The sequence below is a fragment of the Glandiceps talaboti genome, chromosome 12 (genome assembly GCF_964340395.1).
Source record: "Glandiceps talaboti chromosome 12, keGlaTala1.1, whole genome shotgun sequence".
Classification (NCBI taxonomy): Eukaryota; Metazoa; Hemichordata; class Enteropneusta; family Spengelidae; genus Glandiceps; species Glandiceps talaboti.
In genome coordinates this window covers 8,913,901-8,928,764 of record NC_135560.1, presented here as the reverse complement: position 1 = coordinate 8,928,764, position 14,864 = coordinate 8,913,901, and the positions used below count along the sequence as shown (strand labels likewise).

Here is a 14,864-nt window from a genome sequence, read left to right as displayed (position 1 = left end):
TTCATGTATTTGTTTTCAGGGAAAATTAGTCTTTCGACATGAAAATTTCAAGTTTATAGTTTTTTTCGAACTTACAAAATTTGACAAGTGCCCTCTAGAGTTATAATGAAATGCTGTCGAAAAATAAGGATTTCCTTCACTAACTGTTAGAAATCTCCAACTTTATAATGCAGACAAAATCAAGTATTTAGAATGACCGGTATTGCTTTTCTGTCAAGAGATGTTCTAAAACGTATTGTAGTTGAAAATATAGACATTTTGTGTTTTTGATTTTGATACATTGTTGTAGTACATTGTTGGGGAAGGGTCTGATTTAAGCATCAGTGGAAGCTGTCGAGACCTTGGACAGATTTTGGACCCCTTGCTTCCACGTTCAGTGGTCTTTTCTGAACTCCTTGTCTTCAGTGTTTTGATACGTGTTTTAATTTCATAGAATTATAAAATTACTCACATTGAGTATTGTGTATCTGTTCTCAGCTGTTGATGTGACATATCTTCTGGAAGAAGGCTGTGGCAAGAGACAAAGAAAGCGACCACCCCTTTCCCTGGATGGATTCTTCTAAATATGAAACCTGCGTACATCTACTGGATAGATGGATCTGTATCATGCTAATACTGGAGAACAAGAAACAACCGAGAAAATCAAATAGAATCTGCTTTCCTGAGATCGAAGAGGTAGTTGACCTTTCCAGTCATGTGAATGACCAGCCACTTCTCAAGATCAAAGTGGACCTTTGTTTAATATCAAAAAATGTTGATAATCGTAAATATGTGGATTTGACGCATACCACGTCACATTCCAATCAGTTCGATATCTCTAGGTATATAGAGACAGGGTCGTGTACTTGTGGAGAGATGGCGCCCTGTCTTTGTGTAGAGACAAATCATGTGTGTGGACGTTTGAACTTGAACTTACGTGTACATGTATGTATACTTGTACAAAGACTATAGAATACAACTGCGCTGTTGACGTGGAACATACTGTGTTGACATTGTCATATCATGTCAACAACAACAACAACAACAAGATCTTTGACTATGTGAATAATAAACGTACCGTTCTGTCTTGAGTCTTGTCAACAAATGAACAGACTTATTGTTGATGGACTCTAAATTAAAGCTCTGCTGCTGTGTAGAGACAAGAACACGACTACTATTAATTGAATAATACAGTTTCAACTGTGTTGAGGTCTTCTGATATAATATCAGGTGTATTTGTAAAATGTATTTGAGTTTTCCGTACAAAAATATGTCTTCATAAGTAGATAAGAATAGACTGGTCATTTTAAATCTGTTCTGAAAAATGACAAAAGGCAGAAGTCACTACATTTTTTACTGAATGATGGAATGTGCAAGAATAGTACATTCTAGTTGTGTGGTGACTGTACTGCAAAGATTCCTGCTTTCACTGGACAGAACAGAGTTTACATATCGATATACTATCGGTATCAATGCCTATCTGGTTTGTGCAAGGAGTGCGAGTCTCCAAAAAAATAATCCAAAACGTGACAACTTTTTTTTCTCTCTCTTCAAACTTTGGAGGTGCATTGTACCTTTTTTGTTAGGAATCCAAAAATCTTGGATTGTAATCACTTGGGGAGTGGATCTCTCTTGAAAGTTGGTGTTGTTTTCCTAAAGTTTGTTTTTTTCGATGTATGACCAGTACTGTTGAAGAATGTTTTGTCATGTGCCTTAGAGGCCAGCAGCACGGAGAGTGTTTCAGGAGTTGTTTTATAAAAAAAAGAGAGACAGATTTTTAATGCTACAAGAGAGATTTTTAATGGGGGGAAAATATTGCATATTTTGCATCGGGGTCAAAACTCCTTGGTCTAATTACTCATCTGCTTGTGTGTTTTCCAAAACTATTATCGATGGTATTTTTGTTAGCTATTTAAACAATTCCAGCACAATATGACATAGTATTATATTATTTTTCAAAATATCATCTCTGTTGAATAGTGATCATTTAAAATATATATTAAAACGAAAAAAAAAAAGTGATTTTAAGAAGTGTGATAACAGTATCACTAGGTTTTAATCAATGGCAAACAAGGGTTGTAATTTATTAGAAAAACCCATTGCAGTGTATTAAGGTAACAAGTGCAATTGTATTTCTGCTGAGCTAACCAACTCAAAAAAAAGTGCACTGTTATTGAAAAAAATCACCAATCATGTAAAAAAAATAATCCTATTTTATAAACTGATGACAATGAGGCTTAGTTCGGTACAATGTCATCTCTAAGATAATCGCAAAGAATCAGTCTTCAGATCTTTTCTGTCATCCTGTACCCCAGTTACAAGAATTTGTTGTTTTTTTGAAAGAACATATAGTTTATATTCTGTAGATAGTTAAAAAGCAAAAAAAGTAATATTCAGACTTTTTCTGTATTTTAGACAGTATTTGTGATTTTGACCATTACGCAGCCAGCTTAGGAATCATGAACATTATAAAATGAAAAGTAGTTCTAAATACAATTTTAAATGGTGTGAATTTGAATATAAAAATATATTTACTAATCAGGAAAATCTGTCTTTCTCTACTTAAGAATCATTTTAGTCACATGATCTTACCACAGCTCCAGTGATCCACTCTAATCCTAGCTATACCACGCAAAAAAAAATCATATTTAAAAAAAAAAGTGATATTCAAAATAAATGTTCTATATAGCTTTGTTTAGTGTATGCATTTGAGGAATAAAATTCCATATTTTTGTTGGCTTTGAAGAAAATTTTTTAGTAAATTTACTCGAGAATTGTGAATGACTTGACATGTCTAAAAAGTAGGAAGTAGGAACGATGAGTTTTTTTAAATAAAGTGACAAGGTGCTAGATCCGTGTGTAAGAAATTCGTCATGAAGTGCAAAAAATTAATTGTTTGCTGGATGCAGCTATTTTTCCTCTTGGAAGGTTTTTTATGCATATATAGTAGTTGCAGTAGTGTAGAACTTTTATGAAAAGTGTAAGAACAGTGGTAGGTTATTTGAATCTTGTATATATTTCTTCTCGAAACATAGTAAAAAAAATTGGCTGATATTTGTTATGTATTCTGTTTTGATGCATTCTCTTTATAACCTGTTAACCCCCCGTGATAAAATGGTATAATCCTGTTTTCTATGCTGGGTCCAATCCACTGGGCAGGACAGCAGGGGTGTGCAGGGTTTTTAAGAGTCTGTACTAACATAGATTTATTGAAGGAGAGATTCAAAGAAATGAACCTTGCCTATATTTTGACAGTTAAATCTATAAGATGCATCGCCTGTGTACATTATGTAATTAAGGCATTACAGAGAACAGAAAAGAAATCAAGTTTGTCTGGATGCCTAAAAAAAGAAAGAAAAAAGATAAAAGAATGACTGCATAAATGTGAATAAACTCACCATAAATAAATAAAATATTATCTTTGTGCTGTGCTGTTATATTGATTGTGTGTGTGTGTGTGTGTGCGTGTGTGTGTGTGTGTACGTGTGTGTGTGTGTTTTGTTAAGTGGTGTCATATTGTGTTTGTGTGTGTGTATTTGTGTGTTTGTGTGTGTGTGTGTTTGTGTGTGTGTGAGAGAGAGAGAGACAGGATCATGGTTGATGTCTGCAGTAGATGGCAGATGCCCATAAATGGTAGACTACCGGTGTTATTTGATGCAGAGGTATAAAACCCTGAGTGTATGTTTTGTGGAGTGATCCTCATTGACATTTTTAGACCACACAGACTCAATAATGTTTCTTAGCTTGTTTTCCTTGTCTGCAGACTCCAAATATAATAACGTGATTTGAATATATTTCCTTTACCCATATCTAACATACAGATTAGATGGTATAGAGTGACGTTATTGATACATTTGTAGTAGCAGCATTCGTGTGATACTTTCCTGAGGAAAACAATAATCTAAGAAATACAATGTGTCCCATGGTTTAGGCAGCCATTACACTGTCAAACAGCATCAGGCTAATATCTGAGGCAGATGGCCATACTGTAGACCGACGTTATACCATGTTTATAAACACTATAGACAAACTAATAAACTCTACCACTGCACATAGATTAAATATATCAGAATTAACATACAGGTTAGTATCCAAAAGACTGAGATATGTCGTATCGCTCCACCGGCCTCCTCTCTCCTCCGGGTGACCGATGTGTGAGGGCGCCCTGGCACGGTGTACCTTTCAGGCTAATTATCCAGGAACCTAGTCTAGTTCCTATGCGGTGTCGTTACGATTTGTGTGGTTTAGTTTGCATCCAGACTATACGAAGTCGAAATGTAACACCACACAGTAATTGCCCTGCATGTTATTCTTTAAAATATGGAGATCCTTCTTGGTGGTTATACGAAACATATATAAATGTCAAATTACGAAACAAACAGTCGAGACTAATATCTTGCTTAATATAATATACTTTTATTTTATTTTCAAGACGCGAATTTTAAACGATATTCATTGCCATTGATATTCATAGATGTCAGTCAAGTTCTTATTTTCCTTATTTTAATTCTAATGCGCGAACGAAAACATGTATAGCTCAAAGATCGAACGGTTCACCAAAAAGTCTATGACCATAACGATTGGATGCTTAAATAAGTGGCGTTCCTTTTAATCTTTATATTCATCTTTATTTTGTTAAAATTGATCAACGTTTAAAATTCAAGCATGGCCAAAATAATGGCCAATATTTTAAATGGCCATTATTTTGGCCAAAAACAATGATCAATTTCAACAAAATAGAGATGAATATTTTCCGAAAGCCATTGGAATTTCAAAAATTTATCTGGAAGGTCATCTCCAGTCATAAAGTAATTAAATGACAGTTAGTTTTTCTTGTGCTGTTTTCAGCTCTTCGACTAATATTTAATTTCTTATTTGCGGCAATAACAGAGTTATACATAACACCAGTGAGATCAGTTCTTAACGCCTCCATAGCTTAAGTTGGGCTTCTCAAAGAAGCTCAACATATTGCAGAACTAGATCTAACTATTTCTGCCAAATTAGATCAGGTCGTTGACCAGCTTGACCAAGTGAAGGAGGACGCTGATAAACTCGAAGCGTTTTCGCGTCCAGACAATGTCTTGTTGTGTGGAGTCAAACCAGGTCAGAAAGAATCGTTTGACGAATGTAGACAGATGGTTCTCGTCGTTTTATTTCAACAAAATGTCCGAAATCCGGGAGAAACAATATGACATCAGAGAGATATTGCACGTGAAGAACTCCGACAAGTTGTATTGGCGTCGGGCATGGTTTGACCAAACGCCGACTTTTGAGTTACTGTTCAGCTAGAGTGTGATGGCAAGTAAGTCTACTTCAAGAACGGAAAAAATGTCATTTCTGAAAGACAAACCAGATCCACTACGCATCATGCTCAGACGAGAGGCAGCGACATTGAAGAATCGCAATTTTTACAAGTTAAATCCCAACACCACATTCTACGCCCCAGAACTCGTATGCAGAGTCGTATGTACCCAAGTCCAACGCACGATTTTCCAGGCTATGAGGCCATGTGCGAATAAATACGCGGCCCCGTGTTTTTCTTAACTTGGAACATTCAAGGGCTGCAAATAAAGTTGTATTCTTTTGATTATGCAAATTTTATTTTGAAATTTGTCATAATTTCTTTGACAACAACCAATGGGATAACAATTTCCCGGGATATGTAAAATATAATTCTGTTAGACAGGTGAAATCAACGTATGATTCTTTGTCTTCTAGAAATGGTATCGAGCTGCTGGAAAATGCGCTCTAATATAAGGTATGCTTGCACACCTGCCTGGTGTGTTCATTGCAATTTCCGGGTATTTTAACAGGTGATGAGTATGAGTTTATGATTATCACCAACACGTTATTGTTGACTGTGTTAAAGATTCCTTTAATTTGCCAAGGGTCTCTAAAGACAAAGAGTTGAATAGTTTTGGACATTCACCTTTGCTCCTTTGTTGTAGTTTAATTTGAATATTTTAATGGCAAGGCAGGTGACGATGCAAAGTAAGGTGAGTTTACTTGTACGGCAAATGCAGGGACCAGTGTGGTAGATTATTCATCAAGTATTTCATCGTCGCTATTTACAAATTTAAAGGTGAATCCATTTACTGATGAGTACAAGTGTGGTATGATAAAACGAATTTCTTTGAATCGTGCTGCTAAATAAAATCAACCCCCCTCCCCTGGTATGGCACTGATTGTGTGAATTTAAAAGAGAGGAAATAAGGTTTATTGGGACATTTCGTAGGTCATGTGACATAAGTTTTCTTCGTGAATACAAGGCTGTCAAACAACAATTTAAAAATACTTATCACAACAAAAGGCGTGACTATTACAACATAGTGAAAGATTCTTTAGTTTCTAGTGTGTCAGGGAAGTCTTTTTGGCCAATTTTCAAAAAGCTGATGGTACACATCCAACAGCCAGTACTATTAGTTCAAATGAATAGTTTCATTAATTCAGTGACTTATTCTCCCAGTTTTCATCCCGATTTAGATTGGGACATCTTAAAAAGTAAAATCACTTAATTAAATGAAGAAATCTCTGTTGCTATCCGGAAGATAAATCCTGAGAAGTCGGCCGGACCTGACTTTATCCTTGGCGAATTCTTCAAGTCGACAGAATTTTGTCTGGTTCCGTATCTCAATGTACTTTTTAATAAACTATTTGATTCTGGTACCTTTGACTGGTGAAATGCTGTTATTATACCTATTCATAAAAAAGGTCAAATCGATTCACCAGACAATTACCGGGGTATAATGTAATATGGCATGACGACGGCATTACCAACACGGAAACATCTCTTTAAAACTGCTTTCACTTGGTAAATAAAGTAACGACCAGAATGACATAATGAAGATCACATTACAGTTTGTGGAATTAACGTTGGTGTAGATCTCAGACCACTAAATAGAGTGTAGATCTCAGACCACCTAAATAGAGTGTAGATCTCAGACCACTAAATAGAGTGTAGATCTCAGACCACTAAATAGAGTGTAGATCTCAGACCACTAAATAGAGTGTAGATCTCAGACCACTAAATAGAGTGTAGATCTCAGACCACTAAATAGAGTGTAGATCTCAGACCACTAAATAGAGTGTAGATCTCAGACCACTAAATAGAGTGTAGATCTCAGACCACTAAATAGAGTGTAGATCTCAGACCACTAAATAGAGTGTAGATCTCAGACCACCTAAATAGAGTGTAGATCTCAGACCACTAAATAGAGTGTAGATCTCAGACCACTAAATAGAGTGTAGATCTCAGACCACTAAATAGAGTGTAGATCTCAGACCACTAAATAGAGTGTAGATCTCAGACCACTAAATAGAGTGTAGATCTCAGACCACTAAATAGAGTGTAGATCTCAGACCACTAAATAGAGTGTAGATCTCAGACCACTAAATAGAGTGTAGATCTCAGACCACTAAATAGAGTGTAGATCTCAGACCACTAAATAGAGTGTAGATCTCAGACCACTAAATAGAGTGTAGATCTCAGACCACTAAATAGAGTGTAGATCTCAGACCACTAAATAGAGTGTATATCTCAGACCACTAAATAGAGTGTAGATCTCAGACCACTAAATAGAGTGTAGATCTCAGACCACTAAATAGAGTGTAGATCTCAGACCACTAAATAGAGTGTAGATCAAGCATCACTGAACGACACCTCTGGGTTATCTCTCCCTACACTAGTGATGGCCGAGGGTTCCGTTGCGTCAGCAAACATCGTTGCTATGGCAGCATTATCAATGTCATCCCAAATGTCCTGAAAACAATGACAATATAACAGTTGATAGATTAAATAAGTTTTACATGTTTGGTCTACTATATACATAAATATGTCATTGTTTCAAATGTAATCTCATATAATCGTTTTATTACTATTACTACTACTGTAAAGCCCAATGTCACACAGTGGTGACGTGTTTAGTGAAAGTGTGTTAACCTGAACATTGACTTAGGATTGACCCAAAGACAAACACTTGTACGTTGTATGTAAATCAGTAAGTGTTTACTTTGTAATATGTAAATTAGTTGGTAGTGAATTATCATGCTATAGTACTACCAGGTGGCTGAGTTGTTTATGTTAAATGCAAATTAGTTAAACAGAAGATTGGATTGACGTGTGGCTGGATTTTGAAGTAAACATGCCCAATATATTCTGATGTTCAGATGGACAGTTTCGTAGTCGACAAGACCTAGCATAGTTACAGTGCAGCGGTGTGGACATTTTAGGTAACGGATCGCAAAACATGTTTATCCTGAACTCACCCTATACGTACGTGGAATTGTACCTCAGTCTGAAGTTTCCTTCTTTTCATTTCATTATACACCTGTATTTTCGTTTCTTCCAATCACATTCAATCTGAGTTTCTGCCAATCAGATTCATATTCACTGTCTGTGCGCGTCATCATCTGATGCCAAACCGGAACCCTCAGTGTACGGTGCACGCTGTATTGTGATAAGGCCTAAACAAATCTTGTGGTTCCGATTACGCTCAATTTTAGAAGAGGTGGGGTAGGTAGATTTTTTATTTTTTATTTATTTTTTTTTAATTTTCTTTTCATGTGTGAGTGTCCAGTTCAGGTACTTATGTTTTCTGTTGTTTTCCATATGGTCTCTGTATTATTGGTTTCTTCCCATCAGATGCATAGCCATTACAGATCTAGATTTGAAGTTTAAAATGTAATATTGTCATTTAAGTTGATGTCAGTTTCCGCATCCACTATTTTTATTTTTCGCGATTTTATTATTCTTTTCGCGAGAATCTTTAAAAAAATGTATAGGGTGGGCAGTGAAAAACTAGTTGGGGTCGGTTAGCCGGAACCAACAATTTGCTGAAAGGTCTAATGGTGTAATACTTGTAGGCAGAATTTAGGCACTCTAACAGGTGGTTTTGTGGAGTGACCCAGGTCTGGGTACTCTAAGAACGGACATCTTATCCGAACTGGAATTGAAGTGGAAAGTAACACGTTTTCAATGTGTTTGTCCCAAGGTTTTGATTGTGAATAATAGATTCTTAAGTCTACTGTACTCGTGACCTTTTTGAGGAATGGTGGTGACAGGTATAGGTCAGGGACCTTTTAGTGATGACAGTGTGCTAATTTACATATAGATAGCTAAACATCTGCTGGGGTTTGTGTATACCCAATGATCGTTAAGCAGACCTATAAATACTCTCTACACCAGTGGTCACACGCTTCTCCTAATAACATCAAGGCCTGAATTTGGCTGATACTACTTGTTGCTGCTGGCTTGCTGGATACAGTGTGCTGCCGCATAGATTAGTATTACATTCAACACCAGGAACTCAACCTACACCGAGGGGACACTATGTTAATTTTCCAATGTTTAATTGGATTACGGACATACAATACCATACGGACTGGCTGAACGCAAATTGAGCTCCACATTTCGTGTCTACAACTACTGCTTCTATGGGGACTATAATTCGTTAGACGGTTAGTAGTAGTGCCTGTCATCACTATAATTATGTATAGAAGCTTTGCTTCTTTATTTTGTAAAAATCTGAAGTGTATCAGTGACTTATTGTAAGTTCTGTTTCATTTATTTTTCATCAAATCCAGTATTCTCATCAAATATGTTGTTCTCTGTCATCTGATTTATACAACACTCTGTTCTATCCCTTAGTTGTGTGTGCCACTCGACCATGCATCTTGTGACAGTCTTCCTATCCCTGGATTAAAGGAATCTCTGCACAGAGTGCATATATGGTAAACTGACGTCAGCATGGTTTGGTGTCTGTAGTACGTGCATCACTATTATCTTCAAAAGTACTTGTTGTAGACTTGCTAATGGTTTTGAACTAGTAGAGTGAACTGTGTGCACTCTTGGACAATATCAACTTTGAACTTTGACTGAAAATACTTGGACATAGAACTGTATCCAAATGAACATTTTTGTTGGAGTATCTGGTTGATCACCATCAGTGAATAGGTCAGCAACCGTAAGTCAAACAAGTTTATATGCATAAAATTATATTATGTAGTACATGTACTTGTAATTTGCATTGTCTATGTGTGAGTTGAAATACTCTGAGTTAGGCTGCAATATGTTATAGATTATCAATACATATGAGTATGTGTGTGTGTGTGTGTGTGTGTGTGTGTGTGTGTGTGTGTGTGTGTATGTGTGTGTGTGTGTGTGTGTGTGTGTGTGTGTGTGTGTTTGTTTATGAAATTGTCAAATTGTCTGACATTTATTCCTTCCAATATCATTTGGGGTACAGCGTTACTCGTATGAAAATAATACACAGCTTTGAGATCTTCGGAGTCGTTTCTGACATTGAAAGCAGACTTATTGAATATTGTTTTCAGAAGTGTATGTATTCAACAATGTGTTAGATGTTTGTACTTTATACAACTCCATGAGTTTGAAAGTCCTTGTATACGGATAAGTAACGGATTGCATTTTGTTGCTTGTATTGAATCCTATGCAATTACACGGTACAGTTGTATGTATTTTTCTTTTATGTGTACGAAAACAATGGTACTTTTACTGATTACAGTCAAAATAAACATTTGATTTCGTAGTACACCGAACACTGAATTACGATATTATGGGTTTATTGGAACAGTTTACAAATATCGAAAAATAAAATGGCCCAATTATGAAGTACGAAAACATGATATCCCTTGCCCACCCTCTAAATTGTCAGGTCAGGTCAGGTCAGGTCAGGTCAGGTCAGGAGTCAAGTCGACAATCAAGTCAAAGAGTCAAGCAAAGTCAATTAATGTCAAGTAAAGGTAGGTCAAGCTCAAGCAAAGTCAAGTAAAGGTAGATCAAGGTCAAGTCAAGTAAAGGTATGTCAAGGTCAAGTCAGGTAAAGGTAAGTTAGCTAGGTCAAGTAAAGGTAAGTTAAGCCTTGTCAAGAATTAAGTTGAGTCGAGTTGAGTTAATTCAGCATGTATTAATTTGTACTTATTTCCAAGTACATGGGTTTGTACTACAGTATTCTAAATTGTCATATAAAGTCAAGTTAAGTCAAGTGATTGGAAAGGTGAATGTAAAAATTCCAATCCGCATGGATTCCAGGCTAGAACGACAGCGTTCTCTAAGTTGCTGTTTTTCCAAAAACTAATAATCAATATTTTCAGGTTGAGAGTTGTAGTCTCCATGTGGAACAGTAGTTGCATATAATATTAAGCTTTTTCTGACATGTAGAAAGAGTTGGTGCTAATATTGAAATGTCATCTGATAAAGCAGGCGAACCAAGTAATAGCAAACCCATGTAACATCTGACACCACTGTCATGTGACTGTTCTCATTCAATGAAGAGGTTGTTTGCTTTAACTAGGAAAAGAGTTGTTGAAACAATGCTTCCCTGTCGTACACCCTGAAATATAGGATATTTATACGTGTCTATGGCAATTTGACATTTTTGTCCATAGAACATATTTTGTGAGATCCCACAAAGTTTTGAATTTACACCCATGGTGTACCATTTTGTGAAATAGACCATTCCACCTTAAAGAATCAAAAGCTTTGTGAATGTCGAGGCTACACATAAATACTTGCTATGCCTTTTAACTTGATGAAGTACTGTCTGTAGAATACAGGATGCTGTAGTAATATTACTCTGACCAGGTTGATAACTAGTTTGTGGGGTGTGATATTTTCTTTTCGAGGAGCCATGGTTGTAGGCGATGAGAACTACACAGTTCAAAGAGTTTTTGCAAAGTCAGTAGCAATTTAATTCCTCTGTAGTTTGTAGAATCAAAAGAGTTTGATCCTAGAATGTATTTCGTGCAACCATAGAATGTATTTCGTGCAGGACTATTGCTCAATCCTTTGAATGTATTTCGTGCAAACATAGAATGTAAAACACGCACGTATTAAATGTATTTCCCAACAATTGCTCGATCGTAGAATGTATTTCGTGCAACCATAGAATGTAATAAATGTATTGAACGTTTTTCATGCAACCATAGAATGTATTTTGTGCTGAATCCTAGAATGTATTCGTGCAACATAGAATGTATTAATGTATTGAACGTTTTTCATGCAACCATAGTGTATTTTGTGCTGAATCCTAGAATGTATTTCGTGCAACCATAGAATATAGAAAAATGTATTAAATGTACTTCCCAACAATCGCTCGATCGTAGAATGTATTTCGTGCAACCATAGAATGTAAAAAAATGTATTAATATATTTCGTGCAAGCTCTGATCCCATGACCATCGCCCGAATGTATTTCGTGCAACCATAGAATTAGCGTACTTGTAGACTTGAGAACGCCTATCGCTACACTATTCCGCTATCCTAACTGACACTTTGATTTTTTTTAATTTGCCATCCGTTCGGATCGCAAATACGTATATATCGACAAGCCACTTATTGTCAGATTTCAGGATTTCAACACTGAGCCTAAGCGTGACTTGTTTTTCGCTGGCCATGAAGATAGTCCAACCCAGGAGAACAGCGTTACATGGGCACATTCCAGGTTCACAGCACCAGGCGATTTTTTTTATTGACTGAGCCTACTGTGTGGATACATTTTGTATCTGATGGCTCCGGTACTGAGAAGGGCTTTGGAATTATTGTGGAAGACACATACGGTAAATCGCTTTTTACAAAAATTCTAACTGATGGTGCTGTGCAATATTTTACCCCATAACTCTCTCTGAGTTGTACTGTCAGACACCATCTCCGGGAGTCAGGCAAATCTTACCTGCGTAGTGTTTTTACTATTTGACATTTGCGAAAAATAGATTGCCACTGACGAGTTTCTGAATAACAATTTTCATTGACAGTGAGATTTTATTTTAGGAATTTGTCAACATATTTGATTGAAAGACATAATAAAAGTTATTTTTATAAGCAAAGAACCTCCAAACATACAAATCAGAGAGAGTTGTGGATAACATATTGTACAGAGTGGTGTAGTATTGCATATTTTGGCCTAGACAGGAGACACAGGGCCAGGGGCAAATATTTGCTGGACTGAGAGGGGCATATCAATAGTTCAGTGTAGGATAAAAAATTATTAGTAAATTCTTTTATGGTGGGGGTTTGGTCCATTTTAGTTCTCAACGTACAAAGACGATTTGACTTGTAATGGATCTGTTTTGTACCCCTAAATACAAATATTTCTAACAAAATGTGAAATTGAGAAATGAAAAAATGTTTGCATAGTAAATAGATGGCACCAATACAAATTAAAGTGTCAAGAAAAGAACTATTTTGTACTCACTATATACTGGCTTTGTATTCATAGTACGACATACTACTACATATTGATTTGAAATTGATTGTATGGTCTAAAAGAGAGGGGGTGGTTTTTTTATTTTGTCAATTTTATTTAACATTCACAGATTATTCTAATCAACAGGGAAAGGATATTGTGGTGGACAATGTAATTGGTACAATTACGCCTTCTATTATGTCTTCATAGTTGCGTCTTTAATGGTGACTGCTGCTGTCTGGATTATTTGGAACAATGTGCAGGTAAGGACGATTTATGGATAAAACTATTTTAGAACAAAAGTCAATTTTGTGCAATTACCACCCCCTCCTCTGCAAATGATCTCTCTCTCTCTCTCTCTCTCTCTCTCTCTCTCTCTCTCTCTCTCTCTCTCTCTCTCTCTCTCTCTCTCTCTCTCTCTCTCTCGCTCGCTCGCTCTCTCTCTCTCTCTCTCTCTCTCTCTCTCTCTCTCTCTCTCTCTCTCTCTCTCTCTCTCTCTCTCTCTCTCTCTCTCTCTCTCTCTCTCTCTCTCTCTCTCTCTCTCTCTCTCAGAGTGTGTGTGTGTGTGTGTGTGTGTGTGTGTGAGTCCATTGATGTTGGGGGAGGGATGAGCGATGTGTGAGGGCGCCCGTCACGGCGTACCGTACATCACACAGACTATCAACTTTCAATACAAGCAGCTTTACATTTTTTGTTCCTCAAGTGATGCTTATTTGAATTAAAAAAAAAATAGGCATCCATGTAAATGCTATTTTAGTTGTTGTCAATATTTGATTATATGATATCTGTGAACTAGAGTGGTTGCTGTGGGAACGATTATGGTTACCGTGGAAAACATTTTCTACATATATGCTAAAACACCATTTCTACTTTTCCTTCTGAAACAAACTGGTTTTAGCTGCTGATCACAGTATAATTTAGCAGCAACAATCACAGCAGTGCGTTATGGGTAATATGCTACCACATATTGCATCTGGTGAGCATTCGATTACATGACAGTGCAAAAACAAAAAAGGAGCAAAACCAAACCAAACCAAGATAACAAGGGCATTTACATGTAATCACAAAAATGAACACGTTTCCTGCAATGTCTCATCTAATCTCAAACAAACCGACCTTAAATGCTTTTGATGTCCTAACACCCTTGACCACTATACTGGTAACAGTCACTTTGAGGACTTTCAAAGTGTCGTATACGGTTGCGTTTGTTATTAATTTATAGTTTTGTAAAGAAAATGTCAACTATTTTTTCCTTTCCCCCCTCAGATACTAAGCTTTACATGTAATAGTAGTCTCCCAGGCTCTGCGCGTTCACCAACTGTTTCGCAATCACAGGTAGGTAGGTTATAATTTCACGTTGTGTTGTGTTTTAAAAAAATCAGAATAAAAAAAGCAAGCCTGATCATGTATTAAGCTTAGGCCGATATCGAATCCCGGTAACAGAATCACTTGCATACCTTGTTAGATAAATTTATCACAAAATATAATCAAATTAGAAGAAATATCACATTACACATGTACAGTTTGTTATTAGTGATGTCATTAGTATCGTAAGTGCATTCATTATGTAACGCAAGAAAAGGCGCAAAGAAAGAACTCGTCGACTTCTTATCATAACAAAGAATTTAGTGACGTCAGAGGGCAAACAAAACTCGCTATCCAAGCAACCCAGAACAAATATGGC

General features: G+C 36.5%; 1 protein-coding gene across 5 annotated transcripts in view; it reads left to right on the top strand.

The window, feature by feature from the left end:
- LOC144443861 (uncharacterized) overlaps window positions 1-3,371 on the top strand; it is a 120,893-nt gene extending 117,522 nt beyond the window's left edge. For all 5 annotated transcript variants that reach the window (XM_078133441.1, XM_078133442.1, XM_078133440.1 and 2 more), the window contains one exon: window positions 478-3,371. In XM_078133441.1, coding sequence (XP_077989567.1) covers window positions 478-563 — 86 coding nt within the window. In that variant the 3' untranslated portion in view covers window positions 564-3,371. The remainder of the gene's footprint in view (window positions 1-477) is intronic.
- The last annotated feature ends 11,493 nt before the right edge of the window (window positions 3,372-14,864 follow it).